The sequence below is a fragment of the Solanum pennellii genome, chromosome 8 (assembly GCF_001406875.1).
Source record: "Solanum pennellii chromosome 8, SPENNV200".
NCBI classification, from domain to species: domain Eukaryota; kingdom Viridiplantae; phylum Streptophyta; class Magnoliopsida; order Solanales; family Solanaceae; genus Solanum; species Solanum pennellii.
Genome location: NC_028644.1, coordinates 69,850,421 through 69,863,949, shown reverse-complemented (window position 1 = coordinate 69,863,949; position 13,529 = coordinate 69,850,421). Strand labels below are relative to the sequence as shown.

The following is a 13,529-nucleotide window of genomic DNA, read 5'->3' as shown; positions in this document are numbered from 1 at the left end:
AATTGCCTCTCTGTCTCCCATATTTGATGAAATGAATCTCCTTTACTAAGGTAAAAGAAATCCATGACTAAAGCAATTTTTTTCTAGCATTATAAAAACTTGAGGTACAACTTTTAAATTCATTTAAAAACTTTTATTCTTCTATCTGCTTTTGGGTCCCATTTATGGACTTATCCACTTCACAAAAGGAGTAAAGTGAAAAGTGGTCCAATGGTTGATTAAGTTAATGAATTTCATATTTAAATTTTACTAAATAGAATAATAAATATTTTTTCTTGCTCATTCAAGTATTGGAGATAAAATATATTTTGGATTTTTTGATAGTTAACTGGAAAATGGTTATGCTAAGTCTTCATTTGCATTAGGTCCCTTTGCATTATATAGAATTAAGTTACTAACACATGAGTAACTTAAATATTGCTTCCATTTCAGTTTGATTGTCTTATTCTTTTTTAGTTCGTTTAAAAAAGTGTATTTTCAAGACTTACATTTAGTTTAAGATCGCGAAATTCAAAAGTCTTTTTATTTTCTTAATCTTCGTATCAAATCAAAATAAGACAAACAAATTAAAACGAAAAAGATACACATATTTTTCTAATTAACTTGTACGTTACTAATATCAATATAACTCAAATACTTACGCTAATACAGAATAATACGTACACATTAAACTTTATCTAAATACGTAATATGTTACTATAAAACTTTATCGAGATACACGTAACTGATCAAAACCAACATTACTCATTCCCCTCAAAGAAAAGACAAAAAGAACAGAAATTACGCAAAAAGAAAGTCCACATTTTCACACACACTTTTTATATCACTTTATTGAACCAAAAAACCAACACAAATTCCATTTTTTTCCCCAATCACTTAGTTTTTTTCTCTAAACAAAACATTTTTGTGAATTTCTTCTTCACAGAAAATAAAAATGGTTAAATCTCGTAAACCTCCAAGTGGACGTACAAATTTAGCTTCATGTATAGTTGCAACAATTTTCTTAATCTTCATCTTCATCATCATCTTCATCCTTTACTTCACTCTGTTTAAACCTAAATCCCCCATTATCACCGTTAACTCCATTCAGCTTCCCTCTTTCTCCACCTCGAACGGCACCGTGAACTTCACATTTTCTCAATACGTCTCAATCGAAAACCCAAATCACGATGAATTTGCTCACTATGACAGCTCCCTGCAGTTACTTTATTCGGGTAATCGAATCGGGTTCATGTTTGTACCCGCCGGAAAAATTAATTCGGGTCGGACTCAGTATATGGCGGCGACGTTTTCGGTGAAGGCGTTTCCGTTAACGGTGAATGGACAACCGGAGAGTGTGGATGGGCCGACGGTGACGGATGGGTTGAGTGGGTTTCGGGTCGGATCTAGTATGGAAGTGGAGTCGAGATTGGAAATGGCGGGTCGGGTTAGAATGCTCCATTTTTTTACACATCATGTGGAGAGTAAAGCTGAATGTAGAATTGATATTTCTGTCAGTGATGGATCTGTTACAGCTTTCCACTGTTAGTTATTTTATTTAACTCGGAAAAAATCCGCTCAAATGTAATAGCTCGCAAATTATTAATATTTTTAGTTTTTAGTACTAAGTTTTAATTATTATTTTTTTGGTTTAGTGTATTTTTGTGTTTGGTGGTGATTTTCAGAGTAATTGTAAAAAAATGTTTTTCTTATTATTTGCTTTATTGTTGGATATATTTTTATAATCCTTTTTTTTTTGTTGTTGAATTTTTGATGTTTGATATTTATATTATAATATTTAATGTAATTTTATTAGTGAAACTTGTGAAGAGTAGAGTATATGAAACTAACAACATCTTGTAATGGTAATGAGACTGCTTTAGAATGACTCTCGATTTTGCATTTGATATTCGTCTTTAATTTTACGTTTAGAAAGTTTCATATAAAACCTTTTTGATAAAAATGATTTGAATCTAAAATTTTAAATTAATGATGAATGAATATTTATCACTTAATTTGATTTATTTAAAAAAAATCATATTGCTGTTTGTTAAAAAATAATTAAGAAGACCATTGTGTTTTGAGTTTTATGATCAGCATTAGCTGGAAAGATAATCCTTGTTTCTTTCTGTTTAAAGTTAAATGATTATTATTTATTGATTAATAAAAATTGCAAAACTACAATTAGAAAGGTAAAAAAGAACATGCCATAATAATGGAGGATTTTAAGAGGAATGTCAAGAAAGACACCAAGTGATTTGCCTGTAGTTTAGTGGTCAATAAAATTAAAATAAAATATATTTTGTTTATTTAATTTTTTAAAAGTAAAATTATCTCGTTACTGATACAAAAATTTATATCATGTATTTTAATAAAATAAAGTAACTCAAATGAATGATACAAAAATTTATATCATGTATTTTAATAAAATAAAGTAACTCAAATGAATGTAAATAAACTCGAAAAGTGGTGTTAAGTTATTAGTTATAAATTCACATACATTTAAATCATTGCATACATATTACAAAACTTATCAAATATTTAATCATAAATTAAGTTATTTTATATTAATTTAAAAGTATCATAAAAATTCATAAATTTTAAATTTTAAACTCGTTTCGATAATAGACGGTCCATGAACAGTGGCTAGTGGGTACACCACATGGATTATATGGACCAATATTTGAAATAATTGATGGTGTCCTTTTCTGCAAACATTTTTAATTTTGTATGTAGGGTTAGGTCTCTTGGGATTAGAGTTTGCAGGGAACCTCATTTTCAACCTTTTTCACTATGTGAGTAGAAAATGAATCCAACTTAGATACCATCCAATGCTCTTTCAAAATATTTAATAGGAATAAAAATTTTCACTAAAATGATTTAAAATAGAAAGAAGTATGCATAGGAAAAAAGTCGAAGGCGGTTCAACATTAATGATATATACATAAAGATTGGAATGTATGTAATAACCTTATTTTTATGATTATAATTGACATTCTGAAGATCGAAATGAAGCATGTGATTTTTAAGTCAGCTATCATTTACTTTATAAAGATAGGCATATTTCACCAAATGAATGAATTAGTACTCAACAAATGGATTCATCCATATGTGTGTGTAGATATAGTTTTTTGAATCACTTTCATTTATGCATTTAAAAGCATGGTCTATGTTGATGAGAATGATCCCATATCGAGACGGAAATTTTAACCTCATTTAAAGTTTATGACAATTTTCATCTATTTGAAGTGACTTTTTAATATGCAAGATAAATTTTATACTTAATTTGACGTGATATCAGAGTATCACGTGATAATGTCAGTATGTTAAACTCCATTTCGACTTCCATCAATTAAAATAATATTGGAATTCGAGCGTGGGAGAGCTAGATATGGCCAAATCTTTTGAGTAGAGATCATAAAGTAATTTCTTACAAATTTCGTAACTTAGAATTCTTGACCTAGTTGCATTATTAAAGACGAAGCTACAAAAACAGTTTTAACAATAATTCAATTACAAAAATGAATTGACGACTTTAGTTGGCTGGAAAATTCATTGAACTTTCTTATTTGTTATTGTTGATAAGAAATGTCCGTTGACTTCTTAAGAATCATAATTTTTTTTTCAAAAAAATAATAAAATAAATTTCTTTTTCTTTTCAAAAACTCCATTGAATTGATGAAGTCAAAAAAAACATTTGTAGCTAAATCGCCTATTTATCATTTTCGCTTTGAATCCAAAAAGAACGAATTCACAATGACTAAGAGAATGTATTGGAACCACATAAAAGGACTAAACAAATTTCATTTCTAAGAGGTGATCCGAATAAATAATTCGACATACCTATAAAATATTATTAAAAAAACATAAATCGTTATTAAAAACATTATAAAGTTGTTGGATTAATCTGAACACCAACCAAAGAACAGGTCAAATCAAGAAAAAGAATGTTTTCTATTTCACATTTAACCTAAAGACTTTTTAACACCTTTAATCCCCTTGACAAAATCTTCAATATCAATTGTTCATTATTCCATTTGAAGGATCTCCCATTTCTATATTTTTCTTCTCTATTATTCTCGATAATCGTGCTATCGAATCAGCTTACGTGCACCTCAACTAATTCGATCAGAACTCAATGCCTTGGAGTCCAACAGACATTGTGGGCACTCAATTAGTGTTTTTTGGTGATCATGGAGGCTATGGATTAGAGGAATTGTTACGATCAACGGCTGGAGTTTTAGGTAAGGGCATTTTCGGGACGAGTTATAAGTCGGAGTTGCCGGAGAAAAATGCAGTAGCTGTGAAAAGATTGAAGGTTGGTTGCTTAGCTGAGGAAGAATTCATACAAAAAATTGGTGAAGTAGGAAAGATGGTTCATGAAAATTTGCTTACTCTTAGAGCATATTGTTGGCATCAGAATGAAATTCTTCTTGTATATGATTATGTTAGAATGGGAAGCTTAGCTTTTCGTTTACATGGTATGGCTTCTTCGATCATTATCTCCTCTCTATAACAGCGTCGTTTGTTCTGATGTTTTTTGGTTGCTATAGCAAAATGATGGTATAAAAGTTCCCTATATAACATAACATGAACAATCGGTTCCCTAGAAAACATTTGTTGAACGTTGTTACAGAGAGGTCTGACTTTTGACTTTGATATTAACATATAGGGAATGAAGGTAGGAGCAAGGCCTCACTTACCTGGGAAGTAAGAAGTAGTATAGCATATGGGGTTGCCCGTGCAATTGAATTTCTCCATTCCCGAGGCTCGGATTTCTGCCATGGAAACATAAGATCATCCAATGTTTTCCTCACCGATTCCTTATCAGGTGTTCGTCTATCTGAGTTTTCCATTGCACGAATTCTCTCTTCTGATACAAAACTAGAGCTCGTGGCTGGTTATCGCGCACCAGAAGTAACAAATGCTCATGAAGTCTCACAAAAGTCTGATGTCTATAGCTTTGGTGTTCTGCTCTTGGAACTATTAACTGGTAAAGCTCCACTAGATGCATTTACCAAGAACAAAGGAGTAGATTTACCTAAGTGGACCCGTTCCATGTTTCAAGAGAAGCCGGTCATAGATGTTTTTGACACCCTGCTGCCTAAACATGACCAGAGTAGTGCTGAGCAAATGGTCCTTCTGTTACAGCTTGCAGTTTGCTGTACTTTTCAGTATCCAAATAAAAGACCTTCAATGGCTGCAGTGACAAAACAGATAAGGGGTACCTGCAGGTTTCATTGATGACAGCACAATATACAACAACATAATAGTTGTTTTTATCTTACTAAATGTGTTTACAAATATGATAGTTTCGGATCCATCTCGTCTCCAGTTCCCCCCATGTCCCTTCTTGGATGTGTGAGTGTGTGATACTTGTCTTATTTAACTACTGTTCTGTATATATTCGAAAGATCATAGAGAGTTTTCCTAATCGATTCCCCTGCCATGAGGACTCAACTGGACAAACGGCGAAAAGAATCTCAAAAGTTGTTCCTTGAAACACTGACATTAGTTCGAATACAAAATACCAAACAAAAATAATCTCACAAGGGATACTTCTATAACAAAAATATTATCAATAATACAATGAGTAGTATATGCACAATTGCAATTCGTAACACTCAACAATAGGTAATAGGATGAGGCACAGAACTGATAGATAGATTCACCAAAACATAGAAACATGAACGAATCGAAGGTAACAAGAGATGACAATGCATCTGTAAAGAAACTTTAGCACCAGTAGAAGGCACAACTATTAAGCTAAGAGCAAAATGTAATGTGTTGATAACTATAAATATACCCGACCAGGGATACAAAATAGACAAACATACCATCTATCGGTGTAGTGGTCTTTGTTTTATATCATCATTCATGTAAACTGGTGTTTCCTGGACTCTACAAGTAAATCAGGTTTCCACCATTGGTGAATCCCATGAGCTCCTTTGAAGTCTGACGGAGGAGTCAAATTTACTGTTAAATTGGCTGATGGAATTAGGTGCAATGGCTCATCACACTCCTTCCCCATGAAATTCAAGACAAGACCACCAAGTGAGTGTTGGGTTGCTACCTTCTCGATAACTCCTGCTCCCATTGTATTCATCTTTTCCCGGTGTTCAAAATAGCCAATGTATTCTGCGCAAATAGGATCCGATGGATTCACATATAGGCATGGTGTCCATGCAGATAATGCAACAAATGTATCTCCAGATTGATTATTCACGTTTTTATGCTTGGCAGCAAAAGCAAGTCCAGCTGTTATAACACTAGTTGCAAATCTGATCCCGTGTTTCACTTTTTGATCTTTAATTCTTTCAATTGGGGCCGACAAGAATGGCGGATTAAACAAAAATGCATCTAAAAATACACCAGTCTTTGCCATGGTTTTGCCAGCAAGCATTGCCATTGCAGCCCCTAAGGAATGACCAGTTAGCCAGATACTTGAACTTCCAAATGTTGCAACCACATGTCGAACAGCTTGAATGGCTGTCTCAAAGCGAGAAGTCTGATGAAGTCCATTCCTGAGTATGTGCATATCCAATTGTATATCTCGAGAAAATGCATCACCTTTGGTTAAGGTCCCACGGAAAGCAATAACAAATCGTTGGCTTTTATCTTTGGAACCGCCAAAATAAGATTTTGAGGGTGCAAATTTATATATAGCACCAAAAATGCAGGAATCAACATCATCAATAAGCACACGATATAACTCAAATTGGAAATGTCTCCACCATGGAGGAGCAAGAGCTTGACTTCCCTTCCGTTTTTCTTGCTTGTCACGCTCTAGGATGTAGACGCCCTGAACCAAACTGGCAGCCACAGATCGTTGATGAGCAACATTTTCCCTGCATTAGGTAGAAGAACAATATTATCGTGACAACTGTTTCTGCAAAATGGCTCGACACTTCAGATTTCAAGCAAGAGTAAGTGTCGGGCAGCATGAGAGTGAGTAGTGTTGCCAAACAATAGCATTAAGCTTCATGATTTGGAAAAGATGATGAATGCATATAGTTCAAGCTAATGTCAGCTCCTCTATATTTCTTTGTTTCTTGTATCTATTTTGTTTATTGGGTGAAAGATCAAGGAAACTTATTTCCAGAAGAGAACCGGCATAACACACATTCTATTAAGCACAATATCATGCTAATTTAGACAAATGCAGGCATGACATCTCCAAATTGTCTAAGAGAATTTGGCTCTCTCTCTTTAGGAATAGTAGTGCGACCAAAGTAAATTATGTCCAATCCCACGGAGTAAGTGTTAAGCTCATGTTCATCTTAGATAGGCAGGGACGATCTAGGGGAGCGGAGGGTGTTCACCCAAATCCCCTCCGGCCCCTCGACAAATAGTTACATTGTATATATATAGTATTTGTTTTTTTAAGTACATACATAGATTTTGAATCTCCTAAATACTAGACTAGAGGTCGACCCAGTAATTTAGTGGGTTCAAAATTTACCTTAAGGTTTCAAGTTCGAATCCTAGCCACTACATTTTATTCTCGAACCCCCTTAGTGAAAATCTTGGATCCGCCACTAAAATGATAGGGTGCAAGGTATATTAGGGCACTTAAACAACTGTAGCAAAGTTATCTAAAATCTTGGAGGCGCTCTTATCATTTGGTAGATCCAAGGTATAAAGGCAAAATCACTCTCCCCATCCCAAACCTACTTCTACTTCATTCAGGGGAAGTGGTGTAGGTTCTCATTATGATGTTATATTTGACAGACATACCCTGATTTACTCATAGTTGAGACAAACAACTTGAAAAACGGTACAATGGGGAGAGAAATCCATTATTATAAAGGGATTTACTTTGCGACATCCCATAAAAGAAAATACGAGAATCAATCCAGAATGGAGGTAGTAATTTGAGTATGGATCAAGACACTTGATGTTTCGACTTCTTCATGTGCAAGAACTCAATAGATATGGCAGTTTAAGACTTGTAACTTAGTACAATGGCAAGCAGATCTGAAATCCATGAGCACTACAATCTTGTTAACTCCTGACAATATATGCCCAACTCCTCAATACTAAATATATTACATCTTTGTCCAGTAATCTTAAGAGTGTTCCATATATAACTAGAAGTTTATCCAATATTATATCTCGTTTTATTCCAGCACCTTTCTGATATGCAAAACCTTTATTTAACTAAATAAACATGGAAAAGAACTTACACACCAGTCAATAGCAGTTAGGTGCACAGGTCCACATTGGTCGAAAATTTCCCTCTCTGAGATTAATACATTTAGTTCTTCTTGACCCTGCACAAAACACAATGGGGAAACAACAACGGTAACGATCATGACAAGATTTGTGAAACTCCATCTGAACAAATTAAGTAGACTGTTGTCACCATAAATAATTTCTAAATTTGACGAGTCATCAAGTCGTCCAGCTAAGAGTAGTCAAGTAATTTCTTATACCCATCTCAGCCTACTCTCCACATGCACAATAATTGATATTAAAAAGCTTCTAGCAAGACCAACCCTATTACCTAACTTGTACAAAAGGGACGATGCTGAGTTAAAACCTCAACAATCCAAGTGTGAGAACCACAAATTTATTTGTGGGTGAATTGTCCAGCTTTAATGGGTTTGTTTTGCTCTAACCAATGGTTCTTGTCCCAATTGAATGGTTCAAATAACAGTGATATCATTTCATATAGTCGTGTCCCTAGACACAAATCCCGCATGTCCCCCTCTTATAGCACTCTTATTGGTTTATAAAGAAAATTATAAGTATACCTAACTTCACATTCATATTTGAGTATATCTCCTGGGGATTCAAATTCTAGTTTCTTCAGCATTCTTCTGATTTGCTATGCATCCATAAACACTTGTTTAACCATGCCATCAAAAGTGCCACTAAGCAAGAAGTGAGCTGCTAAATGAAGTTCACCAACTTCATTATTTGGTACAAACTATATTACGTATAACGATGCACCACTGTATGAACTTGAACCAATAGCTAGATTAGAAGACGGTCATCAAAGTTATTCCAATTTCACATGATTCGCAGAGATTCAGAGTTACCATTTACTACCCTAATCAAATATTTTTCTTGGAGGGGCATTGCAATCAACAACAACAACATACGCAGAGTAATCCCATAAGTAGGTCTAGGGAGGGTATGATGTACGCAGACCTTACCCCTACCTTAGAGGTAGAGAGGCTATTTCCAATGACCGTCGGCTTAGAAAAACAATTATCGAAACATAATTGCAAGAATAATATGACAACAAAATAGCAATATCAAAGCAGCTAGAAAAAGTAAATATAGCAAAGAGGCGAGATGGACACAATCAATGAAGCAACAAGTAAAAATAAAACAAAAAACTAAAAGAAGACTACTCATTTACTAGATTTTAATATTACTAAAAAGAGAAAAGTAGCAGAGGAGACTAACTTCTTGACTCTCGCCCTTAAAAGGTGCTACACCACTCACTACCTACTAACCTTCTACCCCAATCCTCGACCTTCAAACCATTATCTAATGCATAGATCACAAACAATAACTCTAAATAGTCTAAAAAAACATATATATACCAATTGACAAGGGGTTAGCCTAATGTTTTTAAGGACCCTCTATGTCAAACTATAAACACCTAGTATCGTACAAAACAGCTACTCAAGGAACCTGAATGCAAGGGTTATGGTGGTGGGGTTTACCATTAAGTTTTTTTTCAAAAAAAAAAAAAAAAAAAAAAAGCTTCCCAAATAGCAACATTTGCTTACAAATATAACTCTGAATAGTGAAATGAAACATCTACCATGGGTCACCTACTTAGTAGCATTTGCTCAGACACTTGTCAAGGTTAGAAATTCAAAATACCCTTTTGCCAGCAAGTTGGATCAATGAAAAACAGAGAACAAAAATACCACAAACATTACAAAAAAGACACAATCTTTGAAACAAACATGCTAGGTTTACAAAAAAAAATGCAACTTTTTAAGGGAAAAATGACAGAAACATCAAAAAGATTGATTTTTTAGTCTAAATGCCATAAGGGGTTATTCAAGATCCAACCTTTGTAGCTGCAACAATGTCATTGCTGGTAGCCATTTTCTAAGATTTTCAAGAACCCACCTTCCAAAATGTTCAGCTGGGCCTGGAGAAGGAGGTGGGACGATGATGTCTCAACTGTTGTTTTCGATTTTTTACAACAATTGATGGTTTTTTGTCTCTACAAAGATGCTAAATTGAAGTTCCCCTTTATTATTTTTTTATTTTTTCTTCTTTTTTTTTATGGGAATATTCTTTTCTCTTCCTTCATCCTTGAGGTAAATGTGCACAAATAGCAGCTTGGAGGGCTGATATTAAAAGAATAATTAATACTCATAAAAATATTTATTATTAATTTATTATTACTCCAAATGGTAGGTATATAGGGAGAAATAGGAGTGGTGATTAATAATTACGGAATAGAAAATCAAATTTTTTATTAATACCATTGTTAAAATAATGAAATTAAAAATAGTCAATCAATGACTTATGAGAAAGTGAAAAATATGATCTCATTTGATTGATCGATTCAGAGTCTCTATTCAGAGATCATACTCTAATTGATAAGGTTAAAAATTTGTGTATGGAGTTTTTGAAATCAGTTCTATGGAGTTGAAATTTAAAATTTTAATGTTGTAGAAAAAATTAATTTCAAATTTAAATATATGGAATGGATATTTAAAATATCACTCCTTTAACTATGATATTAAATTTGACAGTCCGTATTTCTCAATGACGTAAGGTATATATATTCATTCATCAAAATTTGAATGAGATAATGATATATTTTTTAATTCTAATAACAGCTTTAATGAATTTTCGTGGCTTCATCATTATCTATTTTAAATTAGTATATTTGAATTTTGAAGACTTTTTGTTCAAAATGCTAGAACTTTAAAAATAAATTTTAGGATTGTCAAATTTAACTTACAAATTTAAATAAGTAGAATCCTAAAATAAGCATGAAATCAGATTTAACGATTGTCAATTTTCAATGATGTAAGCCATATATAACAAAAGGTGGTATCTTTTATTTAAATGACATAATCATACATTGAATTCTAATATCTTTATTGAATATTTTAATTTCTATCTATTTCATATTCATATTCGAAGTAATATATATTTGAAATATGAAGATCTTTTTTTCTATATAAAAGGCTTGAACTTAAATAACTACAAACAATCAATAGTTACAGCTGGCATATATTTAAGTATATATCGTAAATGACCAAAGGCAATTATTACAATTTAAAATTCAGCTACGTTGGCTAAAAATTAAATACTTTTTAGAAAATTAGATATTATACTTCAACTTTTTAATTCTTTTTGGGCTTTATATGAATAATGGGCCCATTACTGGGTAAGGCTTGAAGTTACTTTGTTGGCCCAATTAGATCGATTATCTGGGCCCATAAAAACAGAACTTCCAAGTGATCCATTTGGCCCAATATGAACTTTGATAATGACATTTAACTGTAAATTGATTGGCTGAAAATATTTCACAGATAAAGTTATCGTCATGTAATTAGGAGAAGGTTACGCGTTTAAACTTTGGAAATAACATTTTGCTGAAATACAGAATAAGCCCTCTTAATATGGACTTTTATGGTTTGAAAGTGTTCCGTTTTTCGCGCATAGCGAAAGTTTAATATATCGAACGGTTTTTTTCTATACAACACTATATGATTTTGACATTTGTTGATAGTGCAAATGTCGTTTACATGTCTAGTGGAAATTGACCAATTTGAAACAAATTAGTTATTTGTCTTTTTCATATACAAATGTTAGCTAAAAACAATTACATATAACTTTTAAATAACCAAGTCGGTGCAAAATTATCTACCATTACAAAAAAAAAAGTAATCGTAAACGTAGTCAAATCACTAAATCGTCTTTTTAGCAAAGAAGAAGATCCCTCTACGAAACATTGATAATAATCCAATAATCCTAAAAAATTTTGATATAAAATAAATACATTAATTATCCAATACGTAACATAACGTAGAAAGAGTAGTCAGCAAATTGGCAGGATGTATAGATAACAAAATGGAAATTATGGGACTGTTTTGCCTTTTAGCTAAAATTAGACTAATGTTAGTCATTAACAATCTCTTTCTTTATTTTGTTTGTTTGTTTAACCTTTTTTGGATTAATACCGTCCATTTTTCTTGTCTAGTACACCTCATGATACTTTGAAATATATTTATCCGACTAATTTAAATTTTGAAATTTTTTTGTTATAAATAGAAAAAATTCATTCATTTTAATATATATCGTGACTTTTTTTTAGTACTGTTAAACTAAAGAAAATCAGATATATAATTTGTTTGTCAATTTTTTGAGAAGTCAAAAATACTTATTTATAATGTTAGAATGACCTTATTTGTGTATTTCTATCTATTATTTTCGACAAAAGTGTTTTGTTTTTTGAAAAATCGTTTTTAATCAAGTTTATGGAGGAAAAAATGTTTTTTTTAACATCAATTGATTAGATAAACACAAATTACGATTATTTAAAAATATTTTTTCGAAAAAGACTTTGAAATAATTGTTTGGAATATTCACATGGCATATGTCGAATGTGGTAACTGCTACTACCGACAGATAAATCACATACTACATGTGAACTACAACATATTATTGTACTTAAAATCTGTTTAATTTTACTCACCCTCAACAATCAATGTTCCCAACAAAGAATTCCGACTTTTCGATGCAAATTTAAATTTAAGCGAAAACTAGACATTATTACATTGGAGATGCAAATCGTACTAATACAGGTCCAAGCAACAAAGCTCGATAGAAAACAAGAGTTAGTTACTAATCAACTACGTCTCAATCTCAAACTAGTTAAAAAAATTGATGATGATGTGCTAAAACAAGATTCAAATGCTGATAGTTATTTTATAATACAAACAAAAAAAGGAATGAAAGAACAAATGAAATACTACTATATGCTTAAATTGTAAAGGCTATATTATTCATCAACTTTCTTAGATTTTCCCTTTTATAATCTAACTACTGACTCATTGAAACTCCAATTACATTCTGAAACTTATATAAGTTAAACAATATAAACATTATAATCCCATCTAATAGCCCTAGAACTATACGTTGAATCGTCCCTTCGAAGACTAACACGATTCAGCAACAGGAACGTATCGACTATATGACGATATTATGCAGTTGAAGTAGACTTCAGTGACAGTTATTAGATTCTGGAGTTCCTTCATAGCCATAGGGATTCGTCTTAGCCCAGTTCCACTGATCCCTACACATCTCTTCGATGCCATATTTCGCCCTACAAGCAACATAAACCGGAGTGTTTAGAGGCGAATTCAGAGTTTAAAGGTAGTACGTGTATATAGTAGTGTGTTGGAATCTCGAAAAGCAATGTGAACGAACTAGTTAATTGACTACATGACTTACTTCCACTTCAATTCGCGTTCTGCTTTCTCAGTAGCAGCATATACAATTTCAGCATCGCCAGGGCGTCGACCAGACATAACCATTGGAATTTTCTGGGGGGGGGG

General features: G+C 32.6%; 4 protein-coding genes across 4 annotated transcripts in view; 2 read left to right on the top strand and 2 right to left on the bottom strand.

The window, feature by feature from the left end:
- The first annotated feature begins 744 nt into the window (after positions 1–744).
- On the top strand, positions 745–1,694 carry LOC107027928. Its single transcript, XM_015228983.2, has one exon. The coding sequence runs from the start codon at positions 935–937 to the stop codon at positions 1,526–1,528; it is 594 nt and encodes a 197-aa protein (XP_015084469.1). The 5' UTR covers positions 745–934; the 3' UTR covers positions 1,529–1,694.
- A 2,108-nt stretch (positions 1,695–3,802) lies between these two features.
- LOC107028108 (probable inactive receptor kinase At1g48480) lies at positions 3,803–5,417 on the top strand. The gene is made up of 2 exons (XM_015229158.2): positions 3,803–4,460; positions 4,652–5,417. Exons 1-2 carry the CDS (start codon positions 4,118–4,120, stop codon positions 5,221–5,223), a joined length of 915 nt encoding a protein of 304 aa, XP_015084644.1. The 5' UTR covers positions 3,803–4,117; the 3' UTR covers positions 5,224–5,417.
- A 200-nt stretch (positions 5,418–5,617) lies between these two features.
- LOC107026906 (GDSL esterase/lipase At4g10955-like) lies at positions 5,618–10,275 on the bottom strand. Its single transcript, XM_015228023.2, has 3 exons — positions 10,018–10,275; positions 8,170–8,252; positions 5,618–6,827 (listed from the first exon to the last, which is right to left on the bottom strand). The coding sequence occupies exons 1-3, from the start codon at positions 10,051–10,053 to the stop codon at positions 5,855–5,857; spliced, it is 1,092 nt and encodes a 363-aa protein (XP_015083509.1). The 5' UTR covers positions 10,054–10,275; the 3' UTR covers positions 5,618–5,854.
- Positions 10,276–12,973: 2,698 nt separating this feature from the next.
- Positions 12,974–13,529, bottom strand: part of LOC107026861 (UDP-glucose 4-epimerase GEPI48) — a 4,413-nt gene continuing 3,857 nt past the window's right edge. Inside the window, exons 8-9 of the mRNA XM_015227967.2 lie at positions 13,426–13,517; positions 12,974–13,297 (exon numbers count right to left, since the gene is read on the bottom strand). Coding sequence (XP_015083453.1) covers positions 13,195–13,297; positions 13,426–13,517 — 195 coding nt within the window. The 3' untranslated portion in view covers positions 12,974–13,194. The remainder of the gene's footprint in view (positions 13,298–13,425; positions 13,518–13,529) is intronic.

What these genes read in the sequence shown, in the direction of transcription:
- LOC107027928 (XM_015228983.2), top strand. Translation starts at nt 935, where the DNA reads ATGGTTAAATCTCGTAAACCTCCAAGTGGACGTACAAATTTAGCTTCA.
- LOC107028108 (XM_015229158.2), top strand. Translation starts at nt 4,118, where the DNA reads ATGCCTTGGAGTCCAACAGACATTGTGGGCACTCAATTAGTGTTTTTT. An exon ending in CTTAGCTTTTCGTTTACATG is followed by an intron (nt 4,461 to 4,651) that starts GTATGGCTTCTT and finishes ATTAACATATAG; the next exon opens with GGAATGAAGGTAGGAGCAAG.
- LOC107026906 (XM_015228023.2), bottom strand. Translation starts at nt 10,053, where the DNA reads ATGGCTACCAGCAATGACATTGTTGCAGCTACAAAG. An exon ending in ACATTGTTGCAGCTACAAAG is followed by an intron (nt 8,253 to 10,017) that starts GTTGGATCTTGA and finishes TGTTTTGTGCAG; the next exon opens with GGTCAAGAAGAACTAAATGT. An exon ending in CACCTAACTGCTATTGACTG is followed by an intron (nt 6,828 to 8,169) that starts GTGTGTAAGTTC and finishes TACCTAATGCAG; the next exon opens with GGAAAATGTTGCTCATCAAC.